The sequence below is a fragment of the Chiloscyllium punctatum genome, chromosome 4 (assembly GCF_047496795.1).
Source record: "Chiloscyllium punctatum isolate Juve2018m chromosome 4, sChiPun1.3, whole genome shotgun sequence".
In the NCBI taxonomy this organism is placed as follows: Eukaryota; Metazoa; Chordata; class Chondrichthyes; order Orectolobiformes; family Hemiscylliidae; genus Chiloscyllium; species Chiloscyllium punctatum.
The window spans coordinates 83,110,474-83,130,756 of NC_092742.1; the positions used below are offsets into that span (position 1 = coordinate 83,110,474).

Sequence of the window (20,283 nt, forward strand, 5' to 3'; positions counted from 1 at the left end):
AAGGCAGTGACAAGGCTGAGATGGTCTGTTTGAGCAGTATTACACTGGGTATTACACATCACAGAGGCAATGCAGAGAGGGGGCTCTTTGTCCTGTCTTAAGAATCAATGCATTGTGCACCTCAGACAATTAACTCTGCTATTGACTGTCGCCTTCTAAAGCCGCTGTTGATTTCCACCCACCCCCCGCGCTACCTCCCCTCTCTCTTGTGCGCTTTTCAAAACGCTATCGCACAGAGCTCTGAAAATTCAGCAATAATAGGGGTGAAGATCAACATTGTTCACATTGGAACATTTTTTTCTGCTCCTCACAGCGAATTTGTCAATCAGATCTGAAAGGCAGAAAAAGGAGGCTTTGAATTTTGATCATTGGGAGCTGGAGTGCCTCCCAGCTGCATGTGTAGGATGTGGACTGGTGAGAAGGGAAGGCACAATCACATAGTTTAAACACTGGGATTTGGGTTTGTGGGGGGTAGAGTGGTGGGAGCTATCATCATTGAGACAGTGCTGCTTTATCTAACTGCACCTGCAGAAGAGAAGGAGGGAAGGATTGCTTTCTTTTCCTTCCTTCACATCTTTCCTTTATTAATTAGCCCTTGGAGCTCCGACTGCAAGCGTTGGAAAATAAAATAAGTACTGTCACGAGAGAGATTTGACAGAAACATGTTTACCGTAGAAGCCACTTTTCATTGTGTAACATAAAGTTATAAGCACTCCACACTGAGTTTCCGGTTCTCATTAGATTTATTTTTATTCTGAGACCACTTCTCTATCAAAGTCTAAATTTATCTGCAATTTAACTTTAAAAAAAAAAATTCCGCAGCCCCTTTATCAAACCAGTCTTCACCAGGGATCACTGAATAGTAACCTCTGGCTGCTTCTCCTCCTATACTGCAGGATCTGGCCTCCATCTCCTGTGCCTTCCTACCATCCAGGACAAGGTGTCAGACCAGCATGGTCTTGCTAACACTCCTCATCTACACATGTAGAGCCCTGAAGGGAAGCAAGCATTGAGAGTCGACAGAAATCTGGATGGGTCAGCACCAGTAAAGGTTAAAGTTGAATGGAGTTAGCTTCAAGGAGAATATTCATTCAGGGCATCATATATAAATAGATATTGCTTAAAGAAAAGAGGAGTTACTGAATTCTGCACGGCCTACACCACTGGAAGATTCCCCTTATGCCTTGTAAATATAGCACACAAGTAAAACATATTATTTTTTACAAAATTCGCAACAGATTGGATAAGAGCTAACTAGGAATAAAGTCGAATCCCTTCCCTACAAGAAATAAGTGCACATTATGTTCACCCGTGTGTGTTTACTTGCCTATTGTGAACAGTTAGCTTGACATCTGGTGGCCTTCATAATGAGCCAGATCAGATTCTGTCAACACTAGTGTCTACACTGATTGCAGCTGTGTTGTTTAAACAACCTACCTTTTTTTTAAAGTTGACACTTCTCACCTCTTCAGATGAAAATGTGAGTGATGAACTCTTGTTCTACCCATTGCCTAACCCGACTGAAACAAAACCATTAAAATATAAAACCTAACAGGCCTGCTAGTAGTCAGTGCAACGAAGCACACAGGGTAAGCTGACCCTCAAATGGTAGGTATCTAGTCATGGCTCATTGAGGGGAACAAATGTTTTGGAGTCACTTTGACCTCGTCTGATACAGTAAAAGAGATGATAGTTGGCAGGCTTCTCTACAACCCTCCATTGATTTCAGTGGAGATACCATCACATAAAGTCAGCACTCCCCCTTTCTCTGAGGCTAAGTTCAGTTAAGGCATAACAGCCTTAATAAAACAACAGTGGAACTGTTTTGTAGATTGCTTTTCAAGTGCTTCCCTGTGAAAGTCTGTGCTCTTGGATTTGACTGGGGTCAACCCACAGTCAGTGGTGTGTCAGCCCTCATCCATCTGCCTGCTGGGAAGTGCCGAGCTAAACTGATAATCCCTGACGTGACTGATCGCCACAAGCTGCATGCTGTTAACCAAGCTCCTTTATCATTGAGCAGAGCACACCGAGTGCTGTCTTTTTTTTCATTCCCTCGCCTTGCATCAGGTGGTGAGGAACAAGAATCCTTAATCCTTTTCAAATGAGGTTGCCGAGAAGCTGACTCAAGGGGCCGAATGGCCTGATCCTATTTCCTAAGTGGTTGCTTAGAAGCTGCGGTATTTGAAGGGAGCACTGATATCCAGACATTAGTGCTTTGAAGGCTGCGATTGAAGCTGAACTTTGACCCCTTCGTGTCTGAGGGTTACTGCTGTGAATGGTCTAACCTAGCAATGGCTGGGCTTGGCCTCATTTCATTGAGCTTCCCATTGCACATAAACCGTTTAGCCGGTTCTCTATTAAAGGCTAGAATCTTCTCCTTCAGGTACAGGAAGGAAATGCTAAGCTTACTTTGGAAGCCTGGCTTTTCCCTCCTTTCTTTCCCTAGATATGGAGAGGGGACCCAACTGCACTGCAGCTCTTGAGAAGCCTCCCCTGGATAGGCCCAAAGTTTTACAAAGCAGCAGATTCACTGAGGGCCACAAGTGAAGGGAAAGTAGGCCATCGATAAAGCCATAGCACTCTCAAATTTCATTTAAATTGGCTTTATCTCCATTCGTTATGGCCTGAGTCTTTCCCCTCTGTTGAGGAAGCCCCCTTTCCCCCCCCCCCTTTGGGATGAAGGAAAGCTAACTGTGCCACACCATCTCGCGGTAAGGCTGTTGACCCCGCCATTTTTGAGACATCTGCAGACAGCAGGAGCAAGTGCAGTTCCAATGACTTGGTGAAGCACATCCAAGAATTACCTTCAGGCCAGCTTGGCTACTGTTGAGTTTCCATGGCCTATTAAAATGCAGAGATGGCCCCCACTGGCCCTCATTTGAGGTGTGGGGAGGAAGGGGCTTTGGATGGCTCTTGATCAGCTGACACCTCTTTGTAATCAGGAACAGGAACAGAAGAGAGGAAAAGACAGACATCAATTTCCATTTGTTTGCTTATTTGGCCTCTCCACCTCTCCTGAAGGGTCTGATTCCCAGATTCCAGCAGTCCTCTGGTATTTAGTGAAAGGACCATTCCTTGTACAGGGACAGCTTACATCGAACTGCTATTTCTCCCTGTGGGCATTACACATGTACAGAGTTTACCCTGTCTGCTTGTACACGTGCCTTAAGTACCAGCACTCAACAGTTGTCTGACTCATTTGAATCTGGTGGGTTCGATCACAGACCAGGAATCTTTTGTGGGTTCACACAATGTTTCGGTTTGTTAGATAACGATAATCCCAAATCTGTGCAAATTCAAAAGCCAGCACAGAATTGCTCCCAAGACAGATGTATTTTAGGCATCATGAGACAGTATCATAAAGGTAAGAAATAGGTCATTCTGCTCATCGAGTCTACTCCACCTTTGAACATGGCTGATACACTTCTCAATCCCATTCTCTTGCCTTTTCTCAGAATCCTTTGATTCCCTAACTAATCAAGAACCTATCTATCTCCGTCATAGATACTTTCAATGACTTGGCCTCCAAAGCCTTCTGTGACAATGAGTTCCACAGATTGACTCTGGCTGAATAAATTCCTCCTCATCTCAATTCTGAAGGGTCGTCCCTTCACTCTGATATTGTGCCATCAGGTCCTAATCTCTCCTACTAGCAGAGAGATCTTCTCCATGTCCACTCTTTCTAGGTCTCCTGGAAGTCTTCTGTAAGTTTCAATGAGATTCCTCTGACACTCTGGAGGCAGGAAGCATGTTTCCGCTGATGGGTGAGTCCAGAACCAGAGGACACAGTTTAAAAATGAGGGGTAGACCATTTAGAATAGAGTTGAGGAGAAAATTCTTCACCCAGAGAGTGGTGGATAAAAGGAATGCTCTGCCCCAGAAGGCAGTGGAGGCCAAGTCTCTGGTTACTTTCAAGAAAGAGATGGATAGAGCTCTTAAAGATAATGGAATCAATGGTTATGGGGATAAGACAGGAACAGGTTACTGATTATGGATGATCAGCCATGATCATAATAAATGGTGGTACTGGATTGAAGGCCCGAATGGCCTACTCCTGCACCTATTGTCTATTGTCCTCCTAATCCTTCTAAACTGCACTGAGTACAGATCCAGAATCTCAACTGCTCCTCACATGACAAACCCTTCATCCCCCCGGGATCATTCTTGCAAGCATCACGGCTGTGTATGAGTCTCACTTGTTAACAGCCTGTTCAACTATGGCAAATATCAGAGTCCAAAATGGTGCTCACCCAACATTGACTCATATGCTCCTTCCAGCTTCTGATTGGTCACCAGGATTAGGAAACTTGACCAGACCGTCTTCACACATTTTCCTCAGCCAGAGTCACTGAGGTACTCAGTCCACAGCCATTACCATGATCGTGACATGTTTTGGACCAGCATCTTCGACCGTGCTTGGAGATTTCTGACTGTCACTGGACTCACGTATGTCGAGTTGCTGATTGGTATTTGTTTGACATCCTGTGAATGTTGTCGGGAAAAGCAAAATGTTGCTGGGTGAGATGCTAAACAAAAGTTACTGCCTGCTTTACGTTTTGCAAATGGCCATTTAGGACTTGTGTTTTTAACCGATTGAGTGCTACATTTCTCTTAGCAGCTTGCCAACCAACAGCATGTTTCTTAAGATCTGGAAACACTCAGCCGTGCCAAAAAAAAGTATGATTCTACATTCTAAAATAGAGTTCACTTTAAGTAAAATGGAAAGTGTCTCTTTGTGAGTAGTGTAAACTGGTAATGGACCCCAATTTTCTGACCCTTTTACACTCCTTATTGTTGTCTTTTAATTGCATTTAAATGGGTGAAAATACTGGTTGTATACGGAAATGATTATTGAAGTGCCCCTGGAGTATTTTATGTGTTTTAAGTTGCCTGTCCTCTCTGATTTGTACACGGAGATTTCTGACCTTTCGCTTTTTGTCTGTGAATCTGCTTTTCTTTAGCTTATGGGCATGTGCTTCCTAACACAAATCATTGCTTGCCTCACTGCAGATGATATGTTGATAATGGCTGCCGGTGTGTTTAGATGAGTTGCCCAGTTTCCTAATATGTTTTCGCCTGCAGTTTGAACTCCCCCATCTTGCGAAGGTTACGAGTTCCTAACGTGTTATTGCAGTTTACAAGCTTCCACAAAAAGAAAGGGTCACCATTACCATGGCAACTAAGGACACCTAACTCAGTCAGCAGCACCCCTCATTTTAAAAGAGGGTCACTCTACTCCCCATGACATTAAAAATGTCAAGTCATGCGTTGGATGGCATTCAAAACATTATTTTCATTGGATATTAAATTCCTTTTGTTAAAAAGTGCAGTGCAGTTAATGATCTTAATCATAAAAAACCCACAGCTTTTGTCTGACTAGAGGTGTCTAAAATCAAAGTGGAGACTTCAGCTATCCATTCAGCATTGGTCACATGACACCATCCTTTCACTCACCAGGTCCTGCCCCTTTGCTTTATATTTGATATCTGGGTTCTCTTGCTCCAATAATTCCTGGGAGGAATTATAGATCTTGTACGCACAAACACAACTGATTTTAAAGTTTCACTCCCTGCATAGGATGAGCAGCCCAGTCACCAATGTCAAGTTTGCGTGCCCAGGATAAATTCCACTTTTCTATCTTCAGGTTGATAGGGTCTTTCAGTCCTTGCCCAGCATTGCCAAAGTCAAATTTGTGTCAGACTTGCTTCCAACCCCTGATAATCTTTGATCCCCATCAGTAATCAAGAATCTAGCCACCACTGCCTTAAAGATTCTGTATCCACACTGCCTTTTGAGGAAGGGAATTTTAAGACACTCAGTCTCTGAGAAGAAAAAGTATTTCCTCATAAATGGGTCAGCCTTTACTTTTGAACTATGACCCCTGGTTCTGGATTCTTCCACAAGAGGAAATATTTTTTCCCCATCCACGTGGTCAAGTCACCTCAAGATCGTATACACTTCAATTAAGTCACCTCTGACTTTTCTAAACTCCAGGGGTTACAGGCCTAGCCTGTCTGGCTTTTCCTCATCAGGCAATCCGCTCAGTCAGGGTCAGCATCTCTGGTTAGACACCTTCCTGGAACATTCCTCAAATGATCTTCTGCGCCCAACCACCCCAGATAGATAAACGGTCTTTTCTTCCCACCATCTCCAGTATTTTTATTATTGATAAACCTAAATTGAAACAAAATGAATGATTTGGCCATCTGGAATTTTGTGTCAGCAGCCCGATGTGTGGAAACCTGAGTATGACTTCTCTGTCCCAACATGTGGAAACAAAGTGACTCCCAACTGGGATTAACATAGTTTTTAGACCCCAAGAATACCACAACGTACAGATAGAACCCTTACTTTGTTGGAGCAGAGCACCTGGATTATAACCATGGTACGGTAAAGTATCCCTGGAGCCAATGAGCCTGTAAGTAAATCATTGAGGGACTTTTAACTGAGGGCACCCTTGCTGGCCAAATCTATGAGAACGAAACCATTGCCCCCAAGGACCCAGTACATTTTAACAACTCTCAAAATCTGACTAAAGTACTGAGAATAGTCATTGGTCAATAGAATGGAACTTACACTTCAGAAGTTTGCATCCAAATTCAGGGCAAAGTACACCTTTCAGAATTTTTATGCACATTACAAATATTGTTGGCTATAAAAAAAGAAATAATTACAAATTTCAAAAATGTGTTCCTTTCAAATTCTAATGTGCCCTCACGGTGGCTGTCTGAGTTTTTTTTCCGGGAGGGGGGTCAGTTTTGATTCCTCACTAGCATGACATGGTAAGGTGCTGTTTTCATGTATTTTTAATCTCTATTCTGGATATTGCATGTTCTGTGTTTGCTTCCATGTATCAACAGTCATGAGTGACTGGAGGTGAGTGTTTCGCTTTGCATTACATGTCTTTCCTGAGGTGCTTCTCTGTCCTGACTCTCTGCGCGCTGTGAGCTATCTTTCTTTACTTTCCGTTTTTGTTCCTCAAGTGGCCGGGCCATGTGCAAATCCCATCATTCAATACTGCTGGAGAGTAGATAGTATTTACCTCAATAATGGTAGTTTCTTTTCAATTCTTTCTAACGCTAAATTCAGAAGACGTATCGAAGCCGACCCCAACCGCTGAAACCCAGCCAGTGTTTGACGGAGATGGTGAGTCCATTTCAAATCATCTTTCATCATCTTGTATCTTTGGTGTGAAGGGTGAGGGAGGGTAGGTTGGTTACTTGAAGTCTCCCATTTATTTTCCCACCAGCTGTTGGGTTGCAGTCTGAGGGAGGGTTGTGAAAAGAAACATCCAACCTTGATTTAATTATTTGTGTCAAGGATGTGTTTGAGAAGCTAGTGTGATAACCATTAACTTGAAAGAATTCTCCAAGTATTATGGTTGTTAGTAGCCCAAGAATGGAAAATCACCATGCATCTTTCTTCAAACAAAAATATAGAAAGGCAAAATAATTGGGATGTTGCAAATTTGAAATAAAGACAGAATATATTAGATACATTCAGCAGGTGTGGTAGCATCTATGGAGTATTAATATTCTCAGGTCTGGGGAAAGGATGTAAACCGTTTTTTGATATGCTCTATGTATTTCACACCAGACCTGCTGAATATTTTCAGAATTTTCTGTCGTATTTTCTTCAAGTGATAGTAGACTGTATGAGAGTAACCCTTACAAAGCCTTGTGTACTACAAATGCAAATGAATAGCCCATGAAAATAAGGACCTTCAGTTTCACCATGGAAAGAGAAAAAAGACTCTGTGCATGATTAGAAGATTTATCTACTATTTCAAGTAACTTAAGGATAGTACTGGTACTTAATGAGCTGTGAGAAAAGCCAATAGAGCAACATCAGGACAGACTGAGCAGAGATGGTGTTGGTCAGGAAGGAGTTGCCTGAAGAATCCTTGACATTGACTCTAGACCTCATGATGTCTTAAAGTATCAGGTCAAGGAAACTTGATCACTGTATATCACTGTTCCTTTGCCTGATGGACCTGTGCTCCAACATGTTGAACAACATTTGGAAGAATCACTGAGGGTGGCAAGTGTGCAGATTGTACTCTGGACAGGGGGTTTCAGTGTCCACAGCAAGGGTGGCTCAATAGCAGCACTAACGATGGAGCTGGTCAGGTCCTAAAGGACTTGTTCTCCAGTGAGGGAACAAACAAAAGGGAAAAACATACTTGACCTCATCCTTACCAAGCTGCTGGCTCCAGATGTATCTGTCCATGACAGTGTCGGTAACAGTGACCACCGTGCAGTTCTTGTGAAGACAAAGTCCTGCTTTCACGTTAAGAATAACCTCCATCATGTTGTGTTGCACCATCACCGTGCTAAATGGGACAGACTTCAAATGGATTTGGCAACTCAGGTCTGGGCATCCATGAGATTTGAGGGCCATCAACAGGAGCAGAATGGTACTCCAGCACAATCTGTAACCACGTGGCCTGACCTCTCCTCCACTCAACCTTTACCGTCAAGCCAGAACACCAACCCTGGCTCAATAGAGAGTGCAGGAGGGCATGCCAGGAGCAGCACCAGGAGTACCTAAAAATCGGGTGAGCCACCACACAGGGCTACTTGCATTCCAAAGAGCATAAGCAGCAAGTGACAGAGCTAAGTGCTCCGACAATCAGCGGATCAGATCTAAGCTCCGCAGTCCTGCCACATCCAGTTGTGAATGATAGTGGACAATTAAACAACTCACTGGAGGAGGCAGCTCCACAGATATCCCCATCCTCAATGAAAGAGACCATAGAACATCAGTGGAAAAGATAAGGCTGTAACACTCACAGCAATCTTGAGCCAGAAGTGCCGAGTGGATGCTCCATCTCTGCCTCCTCCTGATGTCCCTCGTATCGGAGGTGACAGTGTTCAGCCAATTCAGTCCACTTCATGCGTTTTGAAGAAGTGGTGGAGGTAGTGGATGCTGCAAAGGATGTGGACCATGCTAGCAGATCAATACTGATGACTTGTACTTCAGGACATGCCATTCCCCTAGCCAAGTTCCTGTGCAGGTACAACATTGGCATCTGCCCGACCATTTGGAAAATTGCCTATGTGCACCCTGTACATAGTAAGCAGACAAATCCAATCCACCCAATTACTCCTCCTTCAGTCTACTCTCGGTCATCAATTAAGTGATGGAAGGTGTCATCAACAATGCTAACAGGCACTGTTCTGGTTGCCCTGCTATAGGAAGGATATTACTAAACTGGAGAGGGTTTGGGAAAGATTTATCTGGATGTTGCAGGGACTGGAGGATTGGATAGGCCAGAACGTTTTTCATTGGAATGTAGGGGGTTGAGGGTTGACCTTATAGAGGTTTATAAAATCAGGAGGGGCATAAGTAAGATGAATGACAAGGGGTCTTTTCCCTAGGGTGGGGGAGTCCAAACCAAGGGGGCATATTTTTAAGATGAGTGGAGAAAGATTTTAAAAGGACCTGAGGGGTAGCATTTTCACACAGAGGGTGGTTCATATGTGGAATGAACTGCCAGAGGAAGTGGGAGATATGGGTAAAGTTACAACATTTAAGACATTTTAATAAGTACATGAAGAGGAAAGGTTTAGAGAGATATAGCCCAAATGCAGGGACTAGTTTAATTTGGGAACATGGTCAACATGGATGAGTGAGACCGAAGGGTCAGTTTTTGTGCTGTATGACTCAATGACTCCAGAACAAGCATCACTGTATTGACAACAAGCTGTTGATGCTGAGTTTGGGTTCTGCCAGGACCCCTCAGTTGCTGACCTCATTCCAACCTTGGTTCAAACATGGACATCGCAGTTGAACTCCAGAGGTGAGGTTGGAGTGACAGCCCTTGACATCAAATTTTGTGTAACATCAAGGAGCCCTGGCAAAACTGGAATCAACTGGGGAAAACTCTCCTTGCTGGAGTCATATCTGCCACATAGGAAGATGGTTGTGGGGAGGTCAGTCATCTCAGCTCCAGAGTTGCAGGAGTTTCTCAGGGGAGTCTCCTAGGTTCAACCATCTAAGAACTGGGGATGTTCTCTGATGATTGTACAGTATTCAGAACCATTCATGACTGCTCAGACAGTGAAGAGGTCCATGGTCAAAAACAGCAAGACTTAGACAATCTCCAGGCTTGGGCTGAAAAGTCACAAGTAACGTTACACACAACTGCCAGGCAATGATATTCTCCAATGAGAGAATGTGACTATTGCTCCTAGAAATTCAGTGGCATTAGCATCATTGAATCTCCCTCAATCAATGTCCCAGGGATTACCATTGACACTGGATTCATCATATAAACACAGTGACTACAAGAGCAGATCAGAGGTTAGGAATACCATGGTGAATAACTTACCTCTTGACTCCCCAAAGCCTGTCCACCAAGGCAGAAGTCAGGAGTGTGATGGAATACTCCCCACTTGCCTGGATGGGTGCAGCCCCAACAACACTCGAGAAGCTTGACACCATCCAGGACAAAACAACTCATTTCACTGGCTTCACGCTCAGGAACATACCCTCCCAACAGCATCAATAATCAGTAGCAGCAATGTGTACCACCTCCAAGATACAGCAGAGAAATTCTTCAAGCCTTCTTCAATAGCACCTTTCAAACAGAACATGGACTGCTGCGGCTCAAGAGGCAGCTCACCACCACATTCTGAAGGTCAACTAAGGAGAGACGTTAATTGCTGACCCAACCAGTGACCATGAATGAGTTTAAAAAACGGTGCTCCTTTGGAACATAAGAGAAAAAAAATTGATATGTCCCAGGCCCATTACATAATGGAGGGACCGGTGAAGTGGGTGTATAGGAGTAATGATCACAAGCAAAAGAAATTCTACACGCACAAACATAATTTTAAGAATAAAAGTTTCTCAGCGTAACTGCTGAGACAAGCCAATATCTAAGTCAATGAGCTGTGGATCTAGCTGAATTAGGCAAAGGGGAAATCGGGTAGTCCTATTCTCTGGTGAGAGAGCTGGAAAAATTAGCTGGTCCACGTATCTCCTGTATCTGAATGGATTCCATACCTAGGATGTGTGCATTTTCCTTATACCTGTACTGTTGCAGAATGGATACTTCCTGTAGCTAACTAAATATCAAAAGTGAATGGAGTGAATCAAACTCACTTGACAAAGAATTAACAGCAATAATTTTCAAAGTGTGGAAAAATCTAGGAAATGGCAATATATTGTGTGCTTCTTCCTAATACTAGACTCATAGGTTCCCTAGATGTGGAAACAAACCATTTGGCCCAACAAGTCCACACCTACCCTCCAAAGAGTAACCCACCCGGACCCATTTCCCTATCACTGTACATTTACCCCTCACTAATCAACCTAACCTACACATCCCTGAACACTACAGGGCCAATTCATCAAACTTGCACATCTTTGGACTGTGGGAGGAAACCCACACAGACACAGGGAAAGCATGCAACCTTTACCTAGGCAGTTGCTCAAGGTTGGAATTGAACCCAGGTCCCTCGCACTATGAGGCAGCAGTGCTAACCACTGAGCCACAATGAGTGGAGCTGTGAGTTTTGTATTGAGTTCAATGGTCAGTCACCTCTGTTGACCTGTGACCATGTTGACAAAATGGCAGCATCAGAAACTGGTCTTCAATATTTCCAAACACGAAGCCTTCACCCCTCACCTTCTCTCCCCACCCCACTCCCAGATTCACATTGTTTCGCTGGACCAATGGTGAAATTAAACCCGGAGGCTGAGAATTTAGCATCAAGATTTTGTTTCACCACTGACTAAACAAACAATTGGGCATTCACTTCACGAATCGGTGTGATGTCTCAACATTTCTCCATTCTGTATGCTGGCTCACGATCAGCTCAGGGGAGGTCTGTGCAAATCAATAGTCTGTCGGGAAGAACAAAAATAAAGCAGCTGTGGTTTTTAAGTATAGACCAAGAAGGCATAATAATAATGTTACTGAAGTCAAAATCTTACTGTGATATGTGTGCATGAGTGGAGTTCTGTTAGTGCAGGATAAAACGTCCCCCGTAGAATAATTTAGCAACCAAAAGAGAATTATGGTTATAGCTGTATCTTGGAATCCATGGCATCTACACAGTTATTGAGAGGGGCTTTTGGTGAAATTACTCAGTGTTATTTGAGGATGGTTGTTTGATTCACTTGAAACTTTTCTGCAGCTCCCACCCCGGAGGGGTATGGGTCAAGTGTGGGCAGCTGGGGCTAGTTTAGTTTGAGATTATGGTCGGCATGGACTGGTTGGACTGAAGGGTCTCTTTTGGCACTGTATGATTCAATAAGTGTTTTGTACCTCATGACGTCCTTGCAATGGTTTGTCCCTCAATTTGTAACATCTTAGGAGGATGTCAGCTTGTGCTTGGGGACACAGGCACTTTCTATGCTCAGCCATTGAAACTGCGTGCCTGATTCAGGCTAATGGCTTTTGAGGTCATTGGAGTCAACTCCGGAAAGTTCAAATGGGGTCACCTAACTGGGCAGCTTACTGCCACAACCTGGTTCTGATCGTAAGACGGTGGAGCAGAACCAGGTCATTTGGCCCACTGGATCTGTTCTATCTCTCAGTGACATCATGGCTGCTAGCCAGTGCCAGGCGCACACCTGCACAGGTGGCCATACCCAAGTGACCATTATTCACTGCAAGCCGTGTTCGTTGGTATTGACAGTTCATTTGATTTGGAGACATGTCAGTCAAGCCTTTCCCAGGTTTCCTCCCGTAGTCCAGAGATGTGCAGGTTAAGTGGATTGGCTGTGATAAGTTGCCCATAGTGTTCAGTGGTGTGCAGGCTAAGTGGACGGGTTGGGTGAGTCAGACTCGATGGGCTGAATGGCCTCTGTAGGTAATGTATTCTTCTAAAAGAGAGGAATCAATGCCAAAAACCTCTACCTGCCCATAGCCATTTCATTTGGAAAATATCTGTCTTTTAAAAAAAGATCAGTTTTTCTTACATTTTATGTAAAATTATAGGACCATTTTAATCAAAATAAAGCCACTTGTATTTTTAGGACGATAAGTTGCCGTCTCCCTCAGTCCTTTTAAAATATTCCTTTTCTCTCTTTGTTTCCCCTCTGGCATTTCCACATGTTGGAAGTACTTGAGCGAACAAGGAAAGGAAGCATAATCCTAATCTCATCCCGGGGCAGATTGGGTCTTGCTAGTGCACTTACATTGCACAAGGCTGTACTATAGGGCTAGTATTTGGCTTCCACACCTCACACAGCCAATGGAGCATCGTATTGACAACATGCAGAGGGTGAATTTGTAGTTAAATGCCAGGAAGTTCTATCTTCACCCGATCTAAGGGAGAAAATATGTGAGGCATGACTATGATGTAAGACGATGCGAATCAGTTTTTAAACATGTTGAAGGTAGGCAATTTAAAAGGGGAAAATGAGTTTCAGGGGCAACTATGTTGTTTGATGAATGTAAGATATTCTTTATCTGATCTGTTTCAGAAATTACAGCACCGACCCTTTGGATAAAGCAGCTGGTTAGTAAAGACTCCAAACAAAACGGCTCGAGCATGAGGAATCTAGGTAAATGACAGTCTGTTTAAAAGTATATACAGCAAATTTTTTTTAACTGGCACCTATGGAACTCGGAGTGTGCTGGTTGATTAAATATCCGTTGATCAATAGATCCAGAGAATCAATGCAAAAGCACACACTGAGTAATAGAAACGTAAAGCAGGGGATATACACATCACTGTTGTACTTTATTTACAGTATAATTCACTTAAATAGTAATGCAACTTTGCCTTGAATAAAATTTAACAGTAGAGAGCCTTCTCACATGTACCCTCAACTGACTACTTGGACCCTGTGAAGTTTGGGATAATACAATAAATGTGACGGTATATAATTTTTTCTGGTTTATCAAGACTGCTGGGGTTCATAAGGTGCTGGTTAAAACAAAGTTTGCTGTATTAAAAAAAGTTATCTATTATTGCCCATTGTAGTGAAGCCAAGATGCTGCTTGACAGAGGAACAAATCATTCTTAATGCTATTAAAAAGATTAAAAATCACACAACACCAAGTTATAATCCAACAGGTTGATTTGGAAGCACTGGCTTTCGGAGCACGCTCCTTGATGTTGGTCTATAACCTGATGTTGAGTGATTTTTAACTTTATACACCCCAGTCCAACACTGGCAAATCCAGACCATAATTAAAAAGAACGTGGAATACTGTGGAAGCTGCAAACCTACAGTGGAGACAAAAGGTGCTGGAAATACTCAGTAGGTCAGGCAGCATCACTAGTAAAAGAGAAATAGAGTTAATGTTTTGGATCGAATGCCTTTCAATGGGAGTTGGGTTCCTCACCACTACTGCTTGACCCGTGGAAAAGTTTTATGGGTTTACTCTCCTTTGTGCATGTTTGGACCATGAAATGATTGGGATGTACAGAAACTACACTGAGAACAAACTGAGCAAATCGGTCCCATTAAGTTGTTGGCAGTGAGGTTCCCAGTGAAAGGCCAGCTAACCAATACCAGGATCTGCCGCTCTCAAAGTGATCTGAATTAGGTTGTGAATTTGTGGCAGTTGCTTCAAGTCTGTCTACCACCTTCTCACCAAGTGCTTCCGTTACCTCATTGAATTTATAGAACGATCTCCCAACCACAAGTTATGCCCCCAATTACATACGAGGCATGATATGAGACATTCCTCTGCAACACGGACCTGATACAGTATTTTGGTTTTCAAACATGACTTCATATTTCACCCCATCTTTTATGATGCATTACTTGCGTAGACACTTCTGAATTAACGTTTTAGCAGCAAAGTAAAGATGACAAGATTGAGTTGAGGCTGGCCCTAATCTCTGTCTGGATTTGGGGTTTGGTAAAAGTCTCACTCTTTGTATTTTGGAATGAGAAAGGAAGACCTGATGGCTGAGGGGGTGAGAGACTTGGTCAGACCTCTGCTGGAGAAATGCATTCAATTCTGGGCACTTCAGGAAGGATATACTGCCCTTGGAGTGGGCAAATGCACCAGAACAGTGCCGGAGGACTTGGTGTGTTAAAGTATGGGTACAGGATGTATTAGTTAATCCTGTATTACATCAGTGTGCTGATCTTCTCGAGGTGTTTAATAGAACTGATGCCTGTACTGGCCTGGCAATCAACATTATAGTAACAACTAGGGGTGTAGCAACAAATGCTGGCCTTGCCCACATTCTGTGAAATAATGATTTTTTAAAAAAGTGAGAAATGGATACAATAGAGGAAAGGCAAACAAATGGTTTCATCGGATAAAGGAGTTCTGTATGAGGGGTCAAAGTCTGTCAATGATAGCTCTGCTGCTCAGGAGCTGCGGAAACTTGGAGTTCCCTTTCCCTACAAACCTGTGGATACCCAGAACCATTGAAGCTTTCACAATAAAGTCGGGTAGATGTTTGTGCATCAAGAACAACAGAGTTAACATTCTGCCGTACTCTCTTAGAATAATGGAGTGGCATGGGAGGTGCCACTGCAGCTTCCTGTCCTTCATGTTCCGATCTCCCTTCCAGTCACCAAGAATGAATTAAGCCTGAGGAAAGTGTTGCACGCTACCTGGAAGGGTTAATATTTGACAAGAGCCATGAGCAGAACCAGCTATGATGATGTTATCAGGACTTGGTGAGAGACTGAAGTGGAATCTTGTTGGAGCCAGTCCGAAGGCTCGGCAGTTTTTCCAATATTTCCTAATCAATCTACTCAGAGAAAGTTACTACACACCTCAGGATCAAATAGGACTTGAACCTTCTGTCGCAAAGGTAGGAGCAATAATGACTGCACCATGAGAACCCTTGCAACAGTCTTTGGAGTAATGTAGAGCCCTTCACCTGTAAATAGTTGCAGAGAAGCAATAGACTACATCTTGTTTTTTCTACAATAGTCTTTTTGTTAGACCAAGATGGTACCCTCACCCACACTAGACCATAGAAGCCGCCAAAGATCCCAGACATTTACGGGATGACAGTGCGTAACAGAAGACAACCCCTATTAAATCATTGTTACTCACTGATTGAGCTTGTGGAAGTCAAATCTTTGAGTTACTTTAAAGATAATCCTTGGCTCAGGAACAAAACTCTCTGTCAGACTGGGTGTCTGCTGTGTGACAGTGGTGGTGCAAAGATACTCTGAATCATGCATGAAACAGGCAGCTAATTTGTGCACAGCAAGAGCCCACAAGTGAGAGAATGACCGAGAAACTGATTTAGTGATGTTGGTCATGGCACCAGTCTGAACATCCCTAACCGTTGAGATTTACCTGAGAGGGCAGACAGAAACTTGACTGAACACTTCCCTTGAAAGTTGGAATCTCTGTAACAGTGTAGTACTCTGACAGCATTGCATTGGAGCGTCAGCTTTGATAATGTGCTCATCTCTCTGGTATTGACTCAGCTGAGGTGCTGAACCAAGGTTGATAAGGTCTATGTATTGTAGCGATTGGAAATGGGCCTACACCAGGAGCCATTTGTCTATACATTGCAAAAGTGTTTATAATGTTAACCAAGGAGTCCGCTCACGGCTCTCAGGTGGATTGAGACTGCGTATAATGTTTTATTGAAAAGTACAGAAATATTCAATCTTCAAGTACCAAAATCATTAAGATTACAAAATCATAAACTGTACATGTCAGTGTTCTAAAGCCCAAGGTTGCTCACACCTGCTAACGGATGTTGGCAGGCCAGTGACTACATGTTAAGGATGACTTTATGCAAATTGTTTAGGTGCTGGCTAAGAACATTTCAGCAGCTTAGCAACAGTCACTGCACCATGACGATAGTCACTGCACCATGGCGACTGTCACTGCATCATGACGAAAGTCACTGGACCATGACAACAGTCACTGCACCATGACAATAGTCACTGCACCATGGCGACTGTCACTGCACCATGACGAAAGTCACTGCACCATGACAACTGTCACTGCACCATGATGACTGTTCCCTGCACCACGATGACAGTCAGCAGAAAAGTCACTACATCAGGTCAACAGGCCATGTCCCATGGCAACAGTTACTGCATCATGAAAAAGGTAAAGTTGCCATTGTCCTAGTGAACCATAGGGCTGCTCTCTCATTAGAGAGAGACAATTGGTGATGATTTAACTGGAGGGTCACCATGTCTCAAACAAGTGGAGAGGTTGAGAAGGAGAGCCCTGCATGGTAACCTCAGCCAGTGCAGGAATTGAACCCACATTGTTGGCAATACTGTGCATCGCAAACTAGCCAACTGGTTGTTCTCTACATTTGGCCCCAGGTAGACTTTATTTAAATTGAGGACATTTAGAAGTGTGCTATCAATATCCATACAATCTTAATGGATTGGTGACCAGATTTTAGTGATGCATCATACTATGATGACCAGGATCACTTTGCTGCTGGTGAGATATATAGTCTTCCTTCACCTACTTTGCCCTTGAGGAATCTTTGAAGGTAATTGGTGTGGCACTTTCCCTGACCTTGCTGTTGCGGTTGGCTCTATCAGGAGCAAGGAGCTTCCTAAGTATTGGTCAAGGTAGTGTCAGGATGCACAAGGAAGGATATTATTAAATTGGAGAGATGTCAAAAAAGATTTACTAACATGTTGCCAGGAGATGTTGAGATATAAAGATAGACTGGAAAGGCTGGGACTTATTTCACTGGAGGTTGAGGGGTGACCTTATTAAGGTTTTATAAAATCACGAGGGTCATACAGAAGGTAAATAGCAAGGATCTTTTCCCTAGGGTGGAGAAATTCAAAACTAGGGGGCATAATTTTAAGGTGAGTGGAGAAAGATTTAAGAAGGATAAGAGGGGCAGCTTTTTACACAGGGAGTGCTTGATATGTGGAATGAACTGCCAGAGAAAGTGGTGGGTGCAGCTGTACTTACAACATTTAAAAGACATTTGGATAAGTTCATCAATAGTTTTGGAAGGACATGGGCCAAACACAGGCAAGTGGGACGAGTTTAATATGGGAACATGGTCAATGTGGACCAGTTGGACTGAGGGGTCTGTTTCCATGGTGTATGACTCGATGACTTCACCACATCAAGTCAGTGATCCATGGAGAGGAATTTTAGTCCTCAATACTGATTAGCATAATTTTACATTGCCTGGAGAAGCTAAAACATGTGGCCTTAGAAGCAATTTGGAGATGTTTTTGTGGCCTCCAACCATCATTTCCGTTGCTGATGTGGAGACCTCTGGCTGACATACTGCAGTCGGCTTCCACTTGGTATAAGCACCATCGGAGAGGGCTCACAGTTTCTCAGAGGCAACACAGCAAGTCTCAGGAGAGGGTGAGGAGTGGAAAGTCTGAGGAGGATAGACCCTCAGGCTGAGGACCGCACCAGCTTCTGACCCTTGCCCCCTGCAGAAGCGGGTGTTGCTCTGCCTGGTCTCTTGTTCCCCTTATGTTCCTCTTGCAAACAGACAGGAACCCTCTGAGAAGGATGGCCCTGACCAATCCCTCTGTTTTTCTGTTGACTACTAGAAGTTGTTCAGTAGGGTAGGAACAGATTGCAAGCTGCAAAGGATACAGCTCCTGGCAACGTTCCAACAATAAGTTGAAAGAAAGGGGGAGAAAATGGTGGGAAAAATGGGTCTTTTTTCTGAATGGCAAGCAATGCCAAGTAGGGCACCGCAGGGATTGGGACTAAGACCCCAGTTAATAAAAATTAACGGCTTAGATGAGGGAACTAAATGTAACATCTTAGATCACAGTTGAAAGCTGGGTGGGAGATTGAGATGTGAAGGAGGATGCAGAGATGATTCAATGTGATTTGAACAAACTGAGTCAGTGGGCACACCCATGGCGGATAATGTGGATAAGTGTGAGGCTACCTACTTTAGTAGCAAAGCCAGGCAGATAGGTTATTATCCGAATGGCTGTATGTTGAGGGAATGGAAAGCGCAACGAGACCTGGGTGTCCCCATACACCAGTCGCTGAGTGTAACATGCTGGTGCAGTAAGTAGTGAAGATTGCAAAACGTATTCTGGCCTTCATAGTGAGAGTATTCGAATACAAGAGCAGGAATGTAATCCTACAGGGTCAGTGTGGGACCACATGATATTGTGTGCAGTTTTCGTCTCCTTATCTGAGGAGGATGTTCTTGCTATAGAGGGAGTACAGCTCAGCTTTACCAGACTGATTCCTGGGATGGTGGAACTAATGTACAAGGAAAGACGCATTATATTCATTGGAGTACTGAAGAGTGAGGGGGTTTCTCACAGAAACCAATAAAATCCTAGCAGACCCAGGTAGGGTAGATGGCGGGGGAATCCAGATCAGGAGTCACAATCTAAGGAAACAGAGTAGGCCATTTAGGACTGAGATATGGAAACATTTCTTGACCGAGAGAGAAATTAGCCTGTAGAATTCCTGACCAGAAAAAGTAGTCAAGGCCAAGAACAGTAGAACTCAAAGGGCCAAATGGCCTACTCCTGCTCCTATAGCAATAAAGGGTGTGCACCATCTACAATATACACTGCAGAGGTTCACCAGGGCTCCTTCTGTAGCACCTTCCAAACCCATGGGCTGTACCATCTAGAATCACAAAGGTAGCAGACACATGGGAACACCACTGTCCTGCCACTTGCCATCCTGACTTGGAAAACCTATCGCCATTCCTTAAATGTTGCTGGGTCAAAGTTCAAGACGTCAGCTCACCGTCACCTTCTTAAGGGATGGACAATAAATTCTGACCAGACTGCGACACCCAGGTCCTAGGAACGAATGAAAGAAAAGTCGCACAGCATGAAGGCTTCAGAGATGAAGTGCTGAATACATGCGTGGATGGTATGTTGCTGATGAAGGATCCCAGAAAGTCTCCTGATGGGTTTCAAAAGTCCTCGTCAAAACCCCAGCAATGAATGAATTGTACAAGATGATATACTTTACCAGAGTATTCAGAATCCTCTGCAATAACTCGTTTATACTATTCAACTGGTTACTGATTGATTAAGGTGTTAAATTCAGCACCATTCACCGAGATGCTGTGCACCCTCTAAAATCAATACTGGCAGGCAACTTCATTGGAAACCAGTGAATACCTAGGTAGACAAATTTGAAATTTACCAAGATTGTACAAAACACATAATATTTATGCTCAAGACTATATCTTGGCCATCTTGAAGAATTTTGTAGCACTTGAAGGTGTGGTCAAAATTGCCCCTGCTGTCTGTATTGTGGGCAAATTCAAAGGGCATTAGAGCAAGATACATAAGCTATTTATCTGTCAATATCATGTTTAACAATTCATTCTCTTTCTCGTTATCTGAAGAATGCAGCTCCCTACCGGTAGCAGTGAGTCCACACGAATT

At 43.5% G+C, this 20,283-nt stretch overlaps 1 protein-coding gene across 5 annotated transcripts in view; it reads left to right on the plus strand.

The window, feature by feature from the left end:
• Window positions 1-20,283, plus strand: part of smoc1 (SPARC related modular calcium binding 1) — a 242,888-nt gene that overhangs the window by 56,497 nt on the left and 166,108 nt on the right. For 3 of the 5 annotated variants that reach the window (XM_072569186.1, XM_072569187.1, XM_072569189.1), the window contains exons 6-7: window positions 7,057-7,146; window positions 13,441-13,521. In XM_072569186.1, coding sequence (XP_072425287.1) covers window positions 7,057-7,146; window positions 13,441-13,521 — 171 coding nt within the window. The remainder of the gene's footprint in view (window positions 1-7,056; window positions 7,147-13,440; window positions 13,522-20,283) is intronic. The other 2 variants (XM_072569188.1, XM_072569190.1) reach the window with 1 other exon arrangement.